The sequence below is a fragment of the Passer domesticus genome, chromosome 3, assembly GCF_036417665.1.
Source record: "Passer domesticus isolate bPasDom1 chromosome 3, bPasDom1.hap1, whole genome shotgun sequence".
Classification (NCBI taxonomy): Eukaryota; Metazoa; Chordata; class Aves; order Passeriformes; family Passeridae; genus Passer; species Passer domesticus.
Window position 1 is genome coordinate 20,679,046 of NC_087476.1, and position 21,663 is coordinate 20,700,708.

The window sequence follows — 21,663 nt, forward strand, 5'->3', positions numbered from 1 at the left end:
TTTCACAGTATGTTTTCAACCTGCAAGTCCATGCCACCCTTACTAGAAAAGGAAAGACCCATGCTAACAAATCTAACAAGAGAAGGAAAGAGAAGTGAATCTCAAAGTAAGAGCTATAAAAGTAGCTGAAAGCAGAACACTAAAACTTTTTTTTTTCCAGCAAGTTGTAAAAAAAATCTACACATCTGTGTATCAATCCCCTTCAGTTATTTATACTATGTTTTGAAATAAGATTTGGTTCACCTGTGTAGCAAAACACTGCTTATTGTACTAAGAGTACTGTAACATCTTTCATTATTCAGGTATAATTGATGAAGTAATGAATTAGATAGGATTTTTGTTCATAAGAATCCTTCAGTAGACTTGTTGTTTTATTAAGAAAAGAACAAAACTTGAAAGAATTTTATTATTTTTAGTTTGCAAATGCAGAATACTTACTCTGAAACTGTCAGAATTCCCTCAATTAGTCTTGTTATAAGCCTTGGATATTCTCATAGAAGTTGCCACAAGACTCTGGACAGCCAATGTAGGAGCAGCTGACAGAAGACACTATAAGACAACCTGAGCTGCAGGAGGTTTTTTCATAGCTTTTTCTCTCAGATACAAGATTCAGAAAAGCAATTGTAAATGTTCTTAAACTCCTTGTTTTCAAGAGAAGTTGAGTTTATGTCGAGTTCTTTTCTGAACTCTTGTTTGAAATAAGTAACATTGAGTGCTGTTAAACATTTTGATTTACAGTTAAGAAGCCCTATGCAACAATATTTACTGTAATAAATAAATATTACATAACGGTATATAGGAATGAGCTGATTTGGAATTAAAGCAGAAGACTTTCTAAATTAACCGTTTCTTGTAACTTTTGTCTACTGTCACACCCTGTGATTAATTTGGAAATATATCTAAAACATTGATACAGTATTAGTTCAAGGGTAAAAATCCACAAATACTATGGGCAGTAGTGGAATTTATATTCTTAAAAAGATGCTGTGAAAAGCGTGATACCTAAAAGATCTACAAATGTGACTTGAGGATTGAAGTAAATATCTTAGAGCAATGCACAAGTGAACCTGTTTAATCAAAAAGACTGATGGTGACTTGATTACTGTGCTTTGTGGGAAGAAAATACTGGTTAATAGAGGCCCTTCATTTTAATGGAGGAAGGCAGAAAAAGCAATTTTCAATTTTTTTTATTTTATTCAATAGAGTGAGACCAATTAACTGTTAGCTAGAAAGCTGTGGAGCCTCTGTGACATCTTTGAAATGTGAATAGCTTTTTTTTGTTAGGTTTGGTTTCTTCTAAGCACAAAGTGCTGAGCTCAACATGGGGTAAGACTTCTCTAACAAGTACAGAAGATTAGGTTAAATGGTCTAATGATTCCTCTGTTTGAAGCCTACAAAAAGATTATTAATATTAGAGTTTCACAACTGGTGCTACCTACCAGTGAAAAAAGTTTGCTGCTGACCTTAGCTGCTTTAAACATATTGCTCCCTTGGTGTGCTTCTGTGAAGTATCACATTCCCAACCACTTGCCAAGAATGTAAGTAGTCAACATATGATTCATAACAGCATCTCCTTAAAAACAAACACAGGCTTCAGCACCATTCAGTTTTCCTGAAATGGCTGCCTTTAAGTGAATCAAGATGCTACAGACATGTAAGAGACTACCTGAATTTTCTTCTCCCCTTTTGTTCAGAAGCTATTCTGAACATCATTAATTTCATCCTGACATAAACCTTAATGGAACTAGCAGTTTAAACAACAATAATAATGGAAAAACCCAAACATATTTTAGAGATGACAAGAAATTATTTTATTTTATAATTTTAATTAACTTAAATTTTTAAACCATTTCTCAAAACCAGTTAATGTTGAAATACATATTTTAGTGACCGAATATTTCAGTCTTCCATACAGTAATTTACCACAAAGGAATGTCAGCCATGGCACATCCATTCCTCTTGATGATCTTGTTATATTAATTCAGATAGAGTCATATTTGGCTTCCTAAATTTATTGAGAGGACACAGCAAAATCACAGGGATGCATCATTGAAAAATTATAATCCTAAAATAGAGTCATATTATTTTCATGAGACAACAATGAAAATCTGATAAACAATGAAATTAATTTTTGACTCAGATTTTTTTTTGGTTGAATTTCCACATCATTAATTCCCTTTAGTTCTGGGCTAGAAAAGGATGACACAGGAACCTTCTCTTACCCAGTACATAAACAATATGCTTACATTTTTAGGAAATACAGTGGAAGATTATCTGTTGCCATACAAAATATATCATATAGATAGTATCAGGATTAAAATAATGCATACACCTAATCTCCACTTTATGGAGCTGATCCTTTGGGAATACCTGGGACAATTCTAAACATAATAGATTTATTTTATATATATAAAATATTCATACATACAGTCATGCATGCATCCTTTTTTTCCTTTGGTGTCAAAGGTTCTCATTAGAGCTTTCCTTTATGCCTTCAAAAAAGATCTAAATTTGGGATATACAACTAAACTTAGGTGACCAAACTAGGTAATCCATAATGAGATTGCTTAAAATGCTCCTTTAATATTTCATGAGCACTGCCTGAAATCACAATCACATTCTGCAACAGATTTTGTGTATGCTTAAATGACATACACGACTAAAGTGAACCACATCCCCTCACCCCTGAAAGATCAGCACAGATCCCCATTTGTGCAATCCTTATTTAGACAAAACAAATAAGGGTCTAAACTGCAGGAAGAAAGATGTACCATTAAAGGGTTGTGAAACACTAGAGCAAGTAAAAAAGGGAATGTAACAAAAATCTCCCTATAATAAGGTTTTCAAAAAATAATTAGACAAATACCTGGTAAGAACAACATCTATAGTATAGCATCAAACCTACCCTGCAAAAAGAACCACAGATTAAAAACCTTCACTTCAAATTTGTTTTTTCTTGATTCTATGACAGAGTGCAAAGCCAAGTACAAAGCAATCCAAAAGTAAGTCTCCCAGAATTCCAGATACTTTGTTAACTGTTTAAAAAGTGGCTAAAACCCAAAACTTACTCTTCCAGAACAGTGAAACTGGGAGCAGCTAAGAACATTCTCCATCCAACAGTTAATGCTATCACTAAGCAACATCAGAACTCTACTTACTGCTATCATGGTTGAGTACATTTGTTTTGAAATACTAATGGAAAATATTAAATCTAAAAAATGAGCAAATGAAGCCATTTTTCAATACTTTATCCACTGCAAAACCAGGCAGGTATTTATACGACTCTAAAAAAACCCAATATAACTCAATCCTAAATTCTGTTCTGCTTAAATGCTTTGCAATGTGTCTAACATCTAATTGTGTATAATACTGTATCACTGCAACATCTAATATGCACCACACATAATCTGATTTATTCATAGATTTTAAACAGCAGCTGAGTAAATTTGCCACAAAAGTTCCATGCTAATGCCATAAGGATACATCTCGGTTGCAGCAGTGTTCAGTATGTATGCTAGTGTTATAAATAAAAGCAACTTAAGTCCCTGCATAAAACTGAATTTACCTACAAAGTATTATGAGACTTCATTTAGTCTTATCAGCAAAACACAGAAGAGGAAGAAGCATTCCTCTAATATATTAAAGGAAAGCACATGAAATAATAAACAGAAATTATATGGCATGGAAGGAGAGAAAAGATCCTTCAAGATCACAATAAGCAGCTTGAATCTGACATGCTGGGAAAGAGAAACCCAGTGAAGTGTCCAAAGACAGTTCTGCAACTAAACAAAATTAAAGGTAACCTAGAAACAGCTTCTAGATTCCAAACATGAATCCTATGTAACTGAGAAGAGCGCAACCTAGAATCTCTAAATTAGAACATCTTTCCATTCATAATCCAAAAACTATCTAGATCTACTCTTATCTTACTCTGCTAAAGTTACTCCTTTGTTACTCAAAAATGGTCTTTAAACCACTGCACACCAAGGAAGAACATTATTGATATGCCCTCAGTCACCTTGTATTTTTCTTCAATCCCTTGAGCTACTTTGGTAGCTTTACTTGTATTCAGATTCTGACTGGAGCTCAGAACAGACTGTAGACCAAATTTCCAAGCTCAAAATTCACTCCTGTGGGTATTGTGTGCAAAGAGAAGCAAAATTTGCCTTTCTATATCTGCAAGTTATATCTCAGGTTTTCCTTGCATTTAAGGCAATCTCCAGGCTGAAACTGACACTGTAGTTTAATAACTGCTGCTTATCAGGTGTTTTACTTCAGCTGCCTTACCTGGGTATTTTCTTTGCTATAGAACATCCCTAGCAGCCAACGACAGTGATACACAATTCTGGACAAACATGCACAGGAACACAATAAGTAAAAAAAACTAAGTTAATTTGTCTCGTCTAAGCTTGGGACTTCTTTCTAAAGACAGACAGAATCAACTGACAGAAAACCATGTATTTAACTGAGGTCAACTGAGAATCCACTTTACAGATTCTGTGTTTCCTCTCTTGTATCCTTTGACAACATCAAGTATTGTTTCTGGAGTTATATGGTCACAGGTTCTCATCAGAAAGCCTTTCAACATTAAAGGATTGATATGTCCCCCCTACAAACTCCAATGATGAATACCTGTTCTGAGAGTGTCAAATTTCTTAAGCCTTTACCCAATTCCTCAGCACATCAAGGGTAGATGTAGTAAAACAGTTTTATCTAACATTTATCCTTAAAAACAATACGACTGTGAGCAGGCATAATTTGAGTATACATGTCACTGGAGTGGGAGGAGCTAAAGACTTTGTCCTAAGTTAGGTTCTAGGTAACTTCAGTAAGATCTGTGGCACTGCCTGGCTATCACCAAATGCTGAATCTAGTCTAGAAACCCAAATGATGGAAATGAACCCATAGGGATGTACATCCTCATTTTGCTTATGTTGCAAAACAGTGACACCCACTGGCAGCAATGGTTTAAATACTTCATTGTTGCAGTCTGAATCTATTTGATAAGACCTGCTAAGAAGTTTCCCTCCTCCTGAAAAATTAATCACAGTAACCACTATGAGAACTTACCTGTTGAGTCAGCACTACTGCCAGAGTTTTCAGAAACTGCATTACTAAGAGCATCTGGCGTAACTGCAACATAACCCTCTGGAGGAAGATCCACTGTGTAAACTCTTCTTGGAGACGTAACTGTATCATCATTATCTACAAAAAAGAAAATCCAAAGCATGTGGCTCAATATTGGTCTCACTACAGATTTTCTCAAAAGTTTTCCCAACTACAGCAATAGGTGATCTTGAAAATCCTTACAGAGGGTCAGCTGAGGAACTGAAATTATCCTATGACCAACGGAACAAATCTTACAGCATCTACAAATAAACAAATACTCCATGGGTTAGTTCTTTACACCAGAAGCATTTTTTTTTCTGTTGTATCACACAAATCTTCTCCCCTATCTTCAAAAGAAGCTTCCACTTACAGTGATCTTTTAAGAGACTCTAAACATGTTTTTTCCCATTCAGCAAGAGCAGACTATTTCTTTAAGAGCTGCTTCACAAAAGATGATGGCTGCATGATGGATGGAAACAAGCTTATTAAGAAATGACAGAAGCAACAGGAAAAGAATCACAAAACTGTGGTTTGTCCATTTGCACACTGTTTAGTCACAGCCAATACTTCTCTGAAGGGTGCAAAGATAAAGGAAGTTTGAAAGTCACACTTGACTAAGCCTCAGCAATGTCTGCCCCTGAGGACTCACCTCCTCATCCTGTTCTACTTCTTTCTGGGGCAGGAGGGGAAGTGCCAAGGGCAAGCTTTCCAACTATTTCATTGCACAGGAAACTATTTGTGTTGATGGCAGCAGTCTGGTTTGGTATGATTTGTTTCCCATTTGAAAGGTATTGAAAAATACCTACAAGAGCAGCAGTAGAAACCTCATTTGTTCACCAGACAAGAAGTGACAGACACATCTCTGTTCCATTTACACGAAGCCAGACTGTATTTCTGCGCAGAGTAGTGACAACAACACAGATCAAAGGTCAACCACAGAAAAAAGCCTTTCCAGAAGGCCAGGATTTCAGGGTGCCTCCAGATGTTGCAATGCAGTTTTAGATGGCTCGGTGTGAAGTTTTTTTAATATTGGATTGTTGGGCTTTTTTGGTTGTTTGTTGCTGTTTTGTTGGGTTTTTCAACACTCAGCCAGCTCCATAAGCCAGCAGACACACAGCACTAGCATTCCCTTTTTGGGGCAATGTGTCTCTTTAAAACACAGAGCAAACTACTAAAATCATATCCAATAAAAACATTTCTGGCAGGTGGACACAATCAACCTCCTTATACCACAAACTTGTTAGAAGATCCAGGATGATCTAAATCAATCGCTGAGGTGCAGCTATGTGCAACTACTGTTGGACTAATTCGTAAATATTTAAAATGGGGTTGCATCTGATAGATCCCAAACGAGAATTACTTCTGTATTTCTAATACAGAATTTAACTATGCACTGACATGTCTCAGACAGCCTACTTGGAGAACAAAGTATATTTTTGAACAGTCAAAGAACTTCTGAAAACACCACTGTTGTTTTTATCATGAGGGAATACATTTATTTTGAAAACACATTAGAATAATATAATCTTTTTCTTGAATGAGCCAGAAAGTTTCCAGTACTGATAATACTTACTTAGAGGGATAATAAAGGGAAAGAAATAAATAATAGAGAAAGATGAAGAGCACCTATGAGCTTTGGAAAAAATCCATCAAAAACTAACATGGGATAATTCTTCAGCAGATCCCTTCCATGTAGATGATGCCAAATCATTGAACTAGCAGTACCTGCATTGACTTTTTTCTCCCCCATCCAGGTTGATTAATGATGAAGTGCTAATTAGTGACAGTTTAAAATTATAAAGATGTATAAATGTTTAAGTTATTCCCTTCTGAAGGATTTCAAGTTTCCCCTTTTTTCCATTTTTATTTAGGCTTAAATATTTTATTTTTTTCTAGTTATATTTAGGTTTTTATTTTAGGTTTTATTTAGGTTTTTGTAAAACAAAAACGATGAGGAAAACACTAAACTTAATCTACAATAGCTTTGAAAAATTCAAATCTTTTAATCATATAAGCAGTAACTATATTGAGTTAATAACCTCCCCGACAAAATAGTTACACATAACAGAATTTGAGGGACCATCTGTAATACACGATCCTATAAGGAAGAACAGTTACAAATACTTCTATAGAAATGAATGATGACTCAAGACTATATTTTTTTTTTACCTCTTTAAATGGGAATCTCCAAAGTACATATTTATTCACAGCAGCTGCATCTTTAACAAGCTTGCAAGCTCATAAATCAAGAATTAGTCTTTGCTAATCTTATGCAAGTGTGTCAAACCAAACTGTTACCATATCTACATCTGGATTTTTACAGCCAGGGGCCAGAGTCTCCTTGGGCCAAGAAGAGATGGGTTGGTCAAACAAAGTCAAACAATGCTGCAAAGAAAATGGCTGAGCTTATAAAACTGTGACAAAGAGGGTTTTTTGATAAACAAAAGTAAACAGATATTAGAGACATTAAAGAATGCTCCCTTTTACTAGCTAAAAGTCATTAATCCGATTTCTGAAGTTTTATTTTATGAAAAAAAACAAAACTCCAACAGCTAAAGGTCATTTACAATGCCCCAAAAAGAGTAAACCTTTTTCTTTAAGGCAAACCAAGAACACAGAATAAATGCTTTGAAACTATCTGTCTTCTAGTCATGCTCCCCACACAGAGATCCACAGCCTGTAACTCAGTGTGGTGGTTTGTGCACAGAGTAGGGAAAAGCATCTACACCATGCCATTACCAACATTACATCTCCAAGTATGTCAGCTGCTTGCCCAGCTACGTTATGTCTTACTATCTTACTACAAACCAGTATCAGATCTTTTTAGAAGGAGCTGAAGGTAAAGCTTCCAGCTATGTAGAATTGTCAACTGCCCAGTCAGTCAGTCATCTCAGGTAGCCACTGTATTTTGGTAAGTTTATTTTTTAAACTATCCCCTACTTGTAGCTCAGAATGGTGGCACATAGCACTAGCACAGTTTCCAGACTGCCTGATCACCAAGCATGCTTAGGCACACCTCAGACACAGACACAGCCAGAGCACACGTTCACAGTCTTGGTTCTTAGCTTGCTGTAAGACTAAACCCTGGACAGAGACTGAACCACTGTGAGGTGCTGGGCTGGGCTGGCCCTGGCTAGCAGCCCAACACCCAGGCAGATACTCACTCTCCCCTCAGCCGGCTGAGGGTGGTGTGGCATACAAAGGGGCGAACAGGACTGAGAGAGGTCACGGGACAACAGCAAGGAGATCACAACTACAATAAACTTTCCTCACTGGCTCTTTTCACTCCCAACTTCACCCCTATTTCCTCTCACTGCAGGTTAACTCATCCAGTTCCTTCAGAGAGACAGAGCAGCACAAGGAGGTAGGGTAATGTTTTGAAGTCTCTTGCTGCTCTTTCCTTTCCCCCCCAATAGGGGTTTTCCATGGGCTGCCATTCTTCAGGAACATTTACTCAACAACCCTAGGGTTTCCACTGTTGCCATTCGTTTTAGTTCCTTCCTGTCTTGGGATTGTTTTCTCATTTCTTACAAAAGTGTCCCCTAGGGTCCCCCTGCCTCAGCTGTGGGCTCATTTGTGCCCTGCAGTGGGTTGGCTGGAACTGCCTGTGTCCAGCACGGCATCCCTGGCCTCCCTTCACAGAAGTCCCACTGTCAGTGACTGGACACCAGGACGCCGTAAAATTTTTCAATCAGGACAAAAATTTTGTCTTACCTGTGAAGTGCTTCTCTGCAACTCAGAAAGCTTTGATAACTCACCCAAGTTAAGTTCCCACAGGGCAGAACTCATAAGACCAGAGAACCCAAGTCAAGCTAGAAAATCCTGCAGCTCCCCCTCCCCCACAAACAACTGTAAATTAGCCCAATCCTACCAAGATTGTGATCTTTTCCACAAAATTGCCCCTTGGAAACACCCAGTTATCACTTTTTCAAACAACTGGAAAGAGTTCATCCCCAAAAATAGGTCTTTATAGAAAAGCACAGTGTCCTAGTTCTGGCCAGGACAGTTAATTATTTTTTACAGCAGCCAGGTGCAGTGGCACATGCCTGTAGTCACAAGCTGCTGGGTAGGCTGAGCCCACCTGAGTACTCGATCCAGGAGCTCTGGGCTGTCCTGCACTGTGCCCAGGGGTCACAGCCAAGATACCAATGTTACTCAGTACCTCCTTAGGTCACTTCCAGGGGCTGGGGAAAAGGGACTCCTGCTTCCAAGACAGGTGCTGCTTTCCAGTCACAGGGAATGCCTGTCAGGTGGAAGAGCTGTTTGCTATTGTTTTTCAGTGTCCTGGGCTGGGGTGAACATTTTGCACGCCAACCACCCTCTCTTTGTACCTTATTGTTATTAGCATTGTTGCTGCTACTGTTTGTTTTCTTATCTCATTGCTTTTTCTAGTAAACTGTTCTTATTGTCACCAATGATCTCTGCCTTTTGTCTCCTAGTGGAGAAGGAGAGGGCAGCAGCTGATGGTTTTCTTTTTAGTGGGACTACAAAATTTGAGAGTACCATTCCTAAACCATCCTACACAGGAAATGAGGAATTGATGCTGAATCAAATACAAAGTCTGGGTAGTTCAGTGTCCTATCCTCTACAAAAGACATTTTTAGTAGTAGGCATTTTCTGTGCAGTGTTACAGTACAGATGACCAGGAAAAAAAGGCTTGAATGAGGTCTGTTATTTCCCTTAAAAATTTTGTATTAAAGTATGATTTTATTTAGTATGTAAGCTAGAATATGACCCTGTTATAGCTATTCCTCATTTTTATTGCATACAAGTGAGACTATTACCCCAAAACTCTGACAATTCCCAAGAAACATAAAAACCTAGTTATCTGTACACAATAACCTTCCCCTTCATTGACTAGCAAGACAAGCATCTATAAAGACAGGACACAAACCCTGGGCAAGAGTCATCTTCATCAAAAACCTTCATAAACTGAAGTGTTCTAAAGGTGGTATCAGTGACTATCTGTACACACCTTGAGTGTCCTCCTGAACTGTGCTACTGAAAAGTAAATACTTTTCCTGTTGATCAATGTGAACACATCAATACGTCCTTCAATAGCATGAACAAATCCAGCGAACCTAAATACCCACCCATTCCTCAAGGTATACTCATTTTTATTCAGACAATGTCTAAGTTCCTGGACATTGAGCTATTTCAGTCTATAAGGTACAATAAAGTAACCTCAGGGATATGAGGTGCTACGTTATGTACAAACCAACTCGGTTCCCAGGCTGACTTAGCACAGCCTTGTTTTCCAGCCTCACACATGCTAGAGTGCTTTACACAAAGAAGCTTTTAGTCTTTTAGTGCAATTTGAAAGTATGGTCCATTTCCTTGGAGGGTGAAATTCTCTACTGCTTGACTGCAGTTTTCAACAGTATTCTCTCCCTCTATACTACAGAAGTCACAATGGGTGGAAAACCAAAAAAAAAAAAGAACAGGTGCTACCAGTCACTATAGACTCTTACTATATTGGAATAAACAAGGGCACTCACGCCACTTCTTGGCAGAAGATGAGATACATATTCCTTCCAAAGATTCTCTGTATTTTCCTAAATACAAAAAAAAAAAAGTTTTCTGAATGACTTTCAGATAGCCAGTTGTCTCAAATATACTGTTATTACTGTCATATATTAGCACCAATACATGTAACAGAATGCTGAAAAAGCTTTTTCATCTGCAAAGTTCAGAGTTGTGGAATTCTATAATTCTGAAGATGTCTGCTACTCCTTATGGAAGGACAAATTCCGCTCTTTGCCAAGTAGAAGGTCAAAGTTTGAAGTTCTATTCTGAATTGTACAATTACATACATTTAAACAATAAAGTGATAGAAGAAAAAAGTCTTCTAATTAAAGAGATACAGGTTGTCCTCCAGCTCAGAGAATCCTTAAGCAGCAACTGTTGGAGAACATTGTGGGGAAACAGTACAATACACTTATTCCAATCCTCTTTTTCTTATAATACTGACAGTCACAACATTGTGCAGACAGCAGTACTTAATGTTTTGATTGACCTTAATTTCTGATACTTTATTCAGTTATGTTTACACAAAATCAAGTCCACTATCCTTTGATATTCAAGCAAAGCATGTTTTCACTTCATTCCCAGGGTGTTATTTTTTAGAGTCCTAGCCATATTACAGACAACTGCTCCCAGTTCTTAAGGTGTATACCACTTGTGCCCAGCAGCATGTTGAAACTCAAGTTACTTCATAACTACTTCCCTTCTAACACTTCACATTCCCAGAAGTTCTTCAGTTCATTGAAAAGAGAAAGTGTAAATTACAGAGGATACTAGACTAGACCACTGAAAGAAGAAAATGAACTAAGAAAATCCTCAGAAGTACTTCCTCATTATGGTGTTTTCCTTCAGCTTGTTGAAAACCAAAAACTTCAAAAGGAAACTGAGGTCAATAAAGACATTTTACAAGGCCCAAACTTGGGATGGGAAATTAATAAAACACAAGGAACAAGCAAGCTCACATTCATTTCTCTCACTACCTCCCATATGTGTACTAGCTCTTATATTTAGTTTATTTTTCAGACACATAGAAAGGCTCTATTATAGCTCATTTTATTGGAGACGGGACTTACCATTATAATTCAGCTTCAGTTTCACTATATTAGGAGTGGCAGACATTTTTTGTCACAGATTAAAAACTGATTAAGTACAAATCCTTCTTACTCTTGTTCTCACTCATGATTTGGGGAAAACGTTTTTGCTTTTTACCTATGAACCATTAAAATATCTACATTTCCTTGGAAAAAGTAATGAAAACTAATCATAAAATGTGAGACTGAAGCAAGGAAGTACCACTGATCGAGGAAAACAAGAAACAGCACACTTTTCAGACATGAATCTGACTACAAGCAGATGGTGGAATTAAAATTTTGCTGTTTTCTGAAAGTTGAATATAGGAGGTAATGATGAAACAAAATATATAGCTAAATGGTATATGTGTCCCATATATGCCCTGGTATATGACAATGCAATATTTTGATTAGATGTCAAAGATTTCTAGCTGTATAAACAGGAACATAAAGATATCTTAATGTTATGCTAGTACCCAGCTCAATTACTTCTTCTACTGAAGATCTTATTTGTTTAACACACTTCTCAAAAGCCAAGTATATCCCTGTTAATCAATCCTTAAAAAAAAAAAATTGCAACAACATTGAATCTAAAAGGCCATGCCTAAGTTGCAATTATTTAATTATCCTCACTGATGAAGTGATTACGTTATTACTAGAACATACCTGAAACAAGACCAGAAAATAAATAGATATGCTCATAAGAGTAAAAGCATACAAAATTTAAAGTTTTAAAGCTTTTGCCCCTCTAAACTCACATTTTCTATTCTATAACTAGAAGCTACTGGTAACAGTCCCTTCTCATGTGTGTGAAAAACAATGCAAAGCACAAAATATTATAGAAAAGTATTTGCACAGAATATAGTTCAGTACCAAGCACACCTTATGAACATTTCCACTTTTCAAACTGTTAGAAGGTAGAGTTGATAGGAAACACAAGTAGAAAATAAACTTGTGCAACAGCAGAAAGTATGAGATTTGACTCTGAATAACCATGATTTTGACAAGCGCAGCTTAAGTGATAAACTCCCCAGTGTAAACTGGAGCAGGAGCGGTGTCTCACACAACCCGTTCTGTCACCAATGCATTGAAGATGATTTCAAACAAGGAGTCAAGGCGGAGAGCAGGAATGCTAACACACAATTATTATGCTGCAGTTCAATTCAATTTAGTCCTATCAGCCATCTCTAGGTGAAACAAGGCTATTTTATCAAGTTCTTAAACAAGCCATTTTCCTGTTTCTTTTACCAAGATAATGCATTTTCCTGCAGTTGACTAGTTTAGCTTTAGAGCTTGTTAACACTTAGAACTAAAGCTGGCATTTTCTCCTCTACATAGGCAACTGCCACACAGTTAGATGAGCTACTAACAGAGCTCAGTTGGCTGCACACAGAAGCCTCACAGAGGCCAGCAGCTCTCCCTATGACAGCTAAGCTGCTTGCAATGAGCATGCAGAAGAGAAGGAGTTAACATGTATACACAAGAACACCGGAAAAGGAAGGAAAGTGTCAACCAGCAGCAAACAACCCCTCCAAAACCCAGAAAAACATTGCTATAGAAACTTAAGACAACAAGAGAACTGTTTCTGTCACAAAGAGAAGTTACACATATTATACACACAGCCCACTCTGGAGAGAGAAGGGGTTTTTTGTTTGCTTGTGGGATTTGGATTGGTTGGGTTTTTTCGGTTGGGTTTTGGAATTTTCTCCCCTTCTCTCTTAAACTGCAGATTTCTACTATACTATTTCTAGCTATACTGCCTTGTAAAACTGGCTGAGCACCATTTTTACCACAGCCACCAAGGGCTGGTATCTTCAGTCAAATACTCTACTCCTGGATACATCAGTCCCATTTGCACAGCATAACAGCACTGTAATATACCATGCAATGAGAGAAGTTTTAAACCCTTGAGAAAAGACTGTAAGAGCATGTGACAACACTTTATTGTATAATAATTATAATCTCCATCGCTCTTTAGCTTATTCACAATAGACAGCTTTTCAAAGTAATTAACTAAAGCAAAGCTGAATTGTTTAACAAGTCTCTAAAGTTGTTTACTGCATTAAGTACTGCTAGAATTTAATTTCTCAACCATGAGCACTTCATCAATTTGATCAACTGAAAGGCACAGCAGTTCATGCGTATTTTTTAGACAAGTTTTGTCTTCTAGGCATTTCTGTCACTAGCTTAAGTTTTCTACAGTAAAATGGCTGGAAGAAGACAAGATTTGTATGATGAAGGACACTGTCTTGGTGTCCAAGTGATGATTGAAACGCAGTACACTGTCAGCATCAATAACTTCAGTGGAACAAATAAGAAGGAAAACACAAAATAATCACGCAGCTGTACTGAATTTTGACACGAATTCGTCACATAGTATAACAGTGCTGGGATAGGTCACATTTGATAAAACATTCACATTTTTATTTAATGAATAAGTAGTAAATTGCGTTTTGTCCATTTATAGGGCATAAGATGGAATCCAGCTTTTTTAGAAAACTAAAACCTATTATTAGCAATAGCTTAGTAACATTCCTCACTATTTCTTACTGAAATAAATTAAGGAGAAGGAATGTTTAAGTTATCTCCACAAGATCCAAAACTCTGGCTAGGCTCTCTGCATTTCAAATTCCTTTTTCAGAATTAGGGAAAAAGCAAAAATCAAAAGTGGCACAGTACAATTTATACTGACTTATATTAAACTTGAATGCAATTATCATCCTTCAGCAACTCTGAAATTTTCATTTTTAGAAGGCAGATGCTAAATACTGATCAGTAAATTCCAAGTCTTATAAAAAGTAGTTATAAGAAAAGTCTCCGACCAAGAAAAAGGTCAGAGACTAAGGAGGCCATTTCCTCATACTAAGAAAGGCTGAGGGACCTGGGCCTGTTCAGCCTCAAGAAAAGATGACTGACAGGGGACCTCAACAATGTGTGTAATTATATAAAGCATGGGGTGTCAAGAGAACATTTCCAGGCTCTTCTGGGCTGTGCCAAGCAATAGGACAAGAGGCAATGGGCAGAATCTGATGCACAGGAAGTTCCACCTGAACACAAGGAAGAACTTCTTTGCTGTGTGGGTGACTGAGCACTGGGACAGATTGCCCAGAGAGGTTGTGAAATCCTGTGCCATGTGCTCTAGGATGACCCTGCTCGAGCAGGGAGGTTGGACCAGATGACCCACTGTGTTCCCTTCCAACCCGACCCATTCTGTAATTCTGTGAAAAAGCCAATTCTACAATTAGCAAATCTCTAGTTAGAAGCATGCATGTTACTTTTGAATATATATTACAGATATTAGAAACAATTACTGATGTTTTAAAATATCAACAACAAAAATAAAAAAAATCACAGAACTGCAGACCCCACGAGAAATGTTTTTCACTACATTAATCCTTGCAAGCAGATCTGGCCCTGACAAAAGTCAAAAACTAACAAAACTAGTTCTCGGGACAGAATTTAGCCAAAGCCCATAATATCGTGCACAATTTGTATTTTGAAATGCTCAGTCTTTTGCCAGATACATTTTTTGTGATACAGCAAGTTTTAAAGCATTTTTAAAACAGCATATTTACAAAAAATCCTTCGTTTACGGAAAATTTGTCTTATTTTAGGAGCTTTCAACTCTCCATTTGCTCTCTTTTAATGCTTTGCCTTCCACAAGAATCAGGTTCATTACCTGTGTGGAACTTTAAAATGGTTTAAGGTAATAAAGATGGTAATCTAGATCCTCTTTAATTTCATGCTGAAGTAGGAAAAAATCTTTTATTACATCTTTTACAAGATTACAAGAGAAATTATAGCTCTTACAATGGATTAATCAAGTTCCTCAAGAGGATCAATATTTAGAAAGTATTTTCTTATTGTTCTGGGGGATAGGATTACCTACTTTGGTTACGTTTATTTTCTTACTAAGTATTTTGGTACAAAAGTGAAAAGAAGTCTGATTTAGGACAACTATAATCCAAAGGGAAGGTATAACGTACTGTCTATGCCCTAGAACTAAAGTTCTGCGCACAGGCAAGTGCTTTGCTTTGTTTTGTTTTGGGTTTGCCATTTGTTTGGTTGGTAGGCTTTTTGGTTGGCTGGTTTATTTTGGAGGGGGGAGTTTGCAGGGTTTGTTTTTGTTTGGTTGGTTTTTTTTTAATGTGTGTGGGTTTTTTTTGTTTTGGTTGGTTTGTTTTTAAAAAAAATCAAAAAAATTTCTTTTCAAGTAGAAAAATATAACTATTCTTCTTCTTTGGAGTCCAGAAGAAGCATGACACCTCCACATGTTTTCTCCATGCCTAACAGAACTATCACCTTCCTGAAAAAAAACAAAAATACCATTCAAAAGGCCTTTCTACAGTTACAAAGGACAGTGTCCCTCAGAAGTTGCCTTCCACCTCCAGTTATTCTGGGTCTTATTGTAAGCTTTGGCTCCAGAACTATGTGAGGAGCTTCATGGGATAACCTGTCCTGATACCAAATTGTTAATTATCCAAAATTAAATGAGAAACAATCATTAACATAGGTCCTGATGTTCCATTTTCTCTAGCATCTGAACTTCAGGTCTCAAAAAAGGCATGTAAATGCAAATATTTACAGGCTATAAAAGTATGGTCTTAAAAGCCTGCATCTGGAAGGACAATAGAGACATGGCCATAAAATTTCAGGGCAATGCTGCAAACTGCATTCCAATAAAGATCAGAATCTCAAAGGTGGAAGGTTGGTGGCAGTTTAGCCCAGACAAACTGGTTATGGTGTTTTCACAATCTGAGAGTAATTGTTAAAGGCAAATAAGGTCATTGTGATGAGTTTTACAGTAAAATCTGTTATTTAATGCTAGAAAATACTTAAGACTAAGTCAGTTTATTTTAAAAGAAATCCTCAACTTTTTATTGACAATAGATAATTTTTAGTAGCATTTTGTAGAACTGAAATAATACTCTTTCCTTGTTTGAAAATGTATCTACAAAAAACCAAATCCCTTATTTTCCACTGTTTCTTCTAATTAGTCATCTTTGCTACTTAAATCATCAGCTGCCTTGTAGTTATGCCCACAATCTTTGGTCTGTAAGTAAGAAGTCACTTAAAACAGTTTATGATCAAAAAATTCAGTCAATGCTTTTATGTTTTTCTTTCACCAAGGCCACAGAGTTTATAGCTTAAACCTTCTACCTATCTCTAAACATGTACCTTCAGTGTCCAATGCTATAAAATCACCACATGTAAGTGCAAGAGTTCTGTCAATTTAAATAAAATCACAACCAGAAAAAGAATGGTTGTGTGTTGGTTTTCCAGATGGGTAATTATTTTGTCTTTTTTTCTTATGAGTTTATCACTTTAAGGCTTTTTAAAGTACTTATATGTTGAACTTGAAACAAGGCAGAACCCTTTCTGTACTACTGTGGCATTTGCATGACTCCAACAGATAACAAACACAGTTATAGTTTGCTGTTAATTTCAAAAACAGCCTTGTTGTTCTGCTGTGAAAATCCTAAATATAAACCTGTTCTTTTCACTCCATGTTTCCTATCCCATAAGCTATATTTTCCCTGTATTAGGATTCTGAATAAAAATTCTTTCATTACCTTGAAGAATATTGCAATAGGAATCAGGTATAAACAAATTAGAGGCGTTATAAATCACAAAGTAAAATAAATTCTCACCCTCACCTCCCATTTCAGTGGCAGTTTTTCCCTAATTTATAAGGGATTGTATAGATTCACTACAAACAAAGACAGTTTTAGCTTAAGAAATTACTCTATAGTTGGGTATAATTAGGACACCTTTATCATAGAGCAAATAAATAGCCTGCTACTTATTTTGAAAGGACCATTAGTTACCAATGCTATCACATATCATTGTGCAGAAAAAGTTTAATGCTTTATCAACCTTTTGAAAATATGCTTTTCATTATTGACTACACAAAAGAAGTACCAGAAGTACTAATATTGAAAACCAAATTGAGTATAAAACATAGAGAACTACAGAAGTTGGAACTTCTATGCAACTTATTTGCATAGTATTACAGTAATGGTGTGTTGGTTTTGGTTGGGGTAGAGTTAATTTTCTTCCCAGTGGCTGGTACAGGGCTGTGTTCTGGATTTGTGCTGAACACAAGGTTGATAATACAGAGATATTTTTGTTATTGCTGAGCAGGACTTGCACAGAGCCAAGGCCTTTCCTCATTTTTATACTGCCATGCTGGTGAGGAAGTTGGGAGCAAGTGGAAGGAGACACAGCTGGGACAGGTGACCCAAACTGACCAGAAGGATATTTCAGATCAATTGATGCACACACTGACACATAGACTTGGCATACTGGCTTGACTTCAGACCTGCCTTGTCACTATTAACTTGCCTGGTGTCACTGGACTGTTGGTTGAACCTGGTTACTGTGAACAGACCTTCTGCTGCTCTTTGCCAGGAACTGTGGGACTGCTTCCACAGTGATGACACAGCTCCTGTGCCTACCTTGTCCCAGCTAGCCTTCCTTCACTTCCCTTTGCTGCTCTCCCAGACACATCTGAGCTCAGTCAGGCATCCTACCACATTTGCTTAGTTTTCTGCGTGTCAAAATAAGCCATTCTTGTGCTTTGAGAGGTTATTCTTAAACCAGCTCTTCAGAGCTCCTTTGCAATTCACACTAATCCTCTCATTAATCCTACCAAGCAAACATCTGTTATTATGTAGCACACGGTTCTAACCCTACTCATTCTGCTCACTTCTTTCTGGACATTACTCTCCTGCCCCAGACCACATCTACAACCAGTTCTTCCCTGTGAGCAAATAAGGATAGCTGACCATCTCCCCCCGAGAAAGCTTTTTATACTCTTGTGAAACATACCCTCCTATTTCAAGCCAGTTTAACAGCCTTATAGTTATGGCAAAATCTGGCTTTAGATAAATACAAAGCAATTCACATTCATTCTATACTTGTGCACACAGCCTTTTACCCACAAATAATACCACAGCTACCTCAATTTCCAGCACCATCTGTTGGCATACCATTCACATTCTACAGCTTTCTTTTTCAAATAGGGACTTTTACTTACCTGTTCAAATATTCATGTGCCATGCTCATTGCATAAACACACACACATCATAATGATCTTTTCCAAGGGACTAACATAGTCTGAATGAATATTTGCCTTCTGATGGATCTGTGTTGCCCATGGGGTTTCTGTTGCAGCATAAGGGCAGGATCATGTATTCCCACCTATCTTCATCTGCACCTCTAACAGCTGAGCAGAGCTACACCAGTAGAAGTAATTTTATCACTATTTAAGAGACATTATATCAAAGACAGTTACAGCTTACACTGAACTTTCATATTTGCTACTGCTAAATGCTGCATCCAAGCATGTACACCAAGACTATTTCTTGACTTTCATAGGACCTCAAGTGTTCCAGGTATTAAGTACCACTAGCCCTACTAGTACTCAAATTCATCTGTTGGTATCAATATATGAAAAAAAGGACATACTATACTGTTCTGAAATAAAGCAGCTATATTTAAAAGGATATTATCAAAAAAATGACAACACAGTCTCACCTTGAAATGATTTGCAGGGTGTATTAGCTGATGTGCTAGCATCTGCTGATGAAATCTGAACATTATCCAAATTCTTTTCTTTAGATTTTGAGCCAAGATTTTCAAGAACCACCTCCTCTTCTCTACTTGAAGTCTGAACAAGAGAAGATGATGAAGTTTCACCATAGAGTCGTTTCAGTAATTTCGCCAAGAACACTGCAGGGTAAGAAAATTCTTTTTTAATAGGAAGAAATGCTTAAGTGTTTTAAAAATACTTTAACGCTTCAGAAACCCCAACAACTAATTGATATGAAACAGTTTCTGGAAGGCTGTTTTGAGTAGTCTCTAACTCTCACAGGTGAAACTGAAAATAAATATATTTAAGGTCAAAACTTGAATCAGAAAAACAGCTTCAAAACACCAGAACTCACTTGCAAGGTTACATTTAAAGCCTTCTATTTGACTACACTTTGGCAATAAATTAACAGTACATTTACAAACTAAACACACATTAATTTTTAAAACAAGAATCTTTCTATGCAAGTGTCATAAGGCTGCTTAAAATGCAGGTCTCTTCTGGCACAGAGGCACCGCAATTGAATTACTCATTAAAATCAGTAAGCTACAACGATTTAATCACACAGAAAAACCAGAAGTAGACAGCAGCAGAAACACATGGTAACCAGTTATTTCTACAGAATTATCAGTATTCTTACACGCCTCTTCTTCTTATGGGCCCATTTCTGACGACACTGACAATCTGCTACAAGTTAGTCAAATGCAAGTATCATTTGATTAAAGAAATATATGCAAATAATCTACTCATTAATAAAACCATTACCTTTTTATATACACATGTACACTTCAATAACTTAAAAAGACATATTAAAGTATTATGTATTACTAAAAATTTCTACCTATTGCAAAGCAACATCTCTACTTTCACAAATTCTATGCGGTCAAGGGGATATGGAAGTATGTGGGGGTGGGAAAAAAGATATTAAAAAAAAATGTTATCTAAACTGCAACCTCAGATTTAATATACATTCTGTGGATACTACACAAGCAACCTGCTGCAGATTCATAATAAAATAATTCTGCCAAGAGAAAAGAACTTAAATTGTTTTAAGAAGAATGCATCCCACTGCAGCTTAGCAGAAAAACATTTTATTGTCACATAACTTGTCAATAAATTACTTCTCAACTGAAAAAAACCCTTCATCCTTGAACCACCACAAACCATACCTCCAGTGTACCTTGGCAAAGATGCTTTCTCATGTAAATGCTTAACTACTTGAGAGAATGCTTTGCTATGGGCAATGATTAGTTTCCAGATGGACAGACATGAACGAGTGACTGTGCATTTTCGTGAGGTTCCCTTGCTAGGATAGTCTACAGCCAGAGAGACAAAAATCCACAATTCCTCTCCTTTGCTAAAGAAAGTAGATGGAAATAAGCAGCATAATGATACAAAGTTAACTGCCTTTTGCAGATCTCTGACTCTTAAGTAAGTTATCCAAGAGGTTTATCCTGAATCCTTTCCCCAGGTGCTGCTGCTAACACTACAGCATTTCAATAAACTACAGTACAGCCATTACTAAATGTCATGGGTTAATGCCAACAGGCAACCCAGCTGCTTGCTCACTTTCCCTCACATGGAATGGGGGAAAGAACCAGAAAGACAGGATTGAGACCATTCATGGGTTGACATAAAGATGGTTTAATAGGTAAAGCAAAAGTCATGCATACAAGCAAAGCATGGAATTCATTCATCACTTCCCATGGCAGGCAGTGTTCAGTCATCCTCAGGAAACATCATCACATACAAGGCTGACTTGGGAAGACAAACGTGCCCCACGTCCTCCTTCTCCCAGCTCTGTAGGCTGAGTATGACACTACATGGTGTGGGATACCCCTTGGGCCAGCTGGGGTGAGTGTCCCAGCTGTGTCCCCTCCCAGTTCCTTGTGCACTCCCAGCCTCCTTGCTGGTGGGGTGGGGTGAGGAGCAGAAAAGACCTTGACTGCATGTAAGCACTGCTCAACAAAAACAAAAAGATGCCTGAGTCATCACCACTATTTTCACCACAAAACCAGAAAACACATCACCACAGGAGCTGTTATGAAGAAAATTAACTCTAGCACATCCACAACCAGCACACAAATTAAGATTCAAGCACTTGCACTGAGATAACTGGTCTTCCAAAGCAAATGATCATTGACATACTATAAATCTAGATATGCAAATACATCTCCAAATCTGCTGAGAAGAGCAGCCTCCTCATAATTACACTGTATTTTATGCTCCCCACCTTGAAATCTGATTTCCCTAGTCATCTCTCCCCCCCAATTACATCAGCATTTCCTTTCCATTTTTAAAATTGAGGGACTATATTCACACACAATAGCATTACTTTGGTAAGCAAGATGAGACCTGCTGTGATAC

At 37.2% G+C, this 21,663-nt stretch overlaps 1 protein-coding gene and 1 long non-coding RNA gene across 4 annotated transcripts in view; both read right to left on the minus strand.

Annotated features, from left to right (window-relative positions):
* The window catches only part of ERICH1 (glutamate rich 1), a 65,918-nt gene that overhangs the window by 31,473 nt on the left and 12,782 nt on the right, over window positions 1-21,663 (minus strand). For 2 of the 3 annotated variants that reach the window (XM_064412074.1, XM_064412072.1), the window contains exons 2-4: window positions 19,242-19,436; window positions 10,608-10,664; window positions 5,071-5,205 (exon numbers count right to left, since the gene is read on the minus strand). In XM_064412074.1, coding sequence (XP_064268144.1) covers window positions 5,071-5,205; window positions 10,608-10,664; window positions 19,242-19,436 — 387 coding nt within the window. The remainder of the gene's footprint in view (window positions 1-5,070; window positions 5,206-10,607; window positions 10,665-19,241; window positions 19,437-21,663) is intronic. The other variant, XM_064412073.1, reaches the window with a different exon arrangement.
* Window positions 439-4,346, minus strand: LOC135297947 (uncharacterized). The gene is made up of 3 exons (XR_010359889.1): window positions 4,288-4,346; window positions 1,440-1,573; window positions 439-549 (listed from the first exon to the last, which is right to left on the minus strand). It is a non-coding gene; the product is annotated as an uncharacterized LOC135297947 (long non-coding RNA).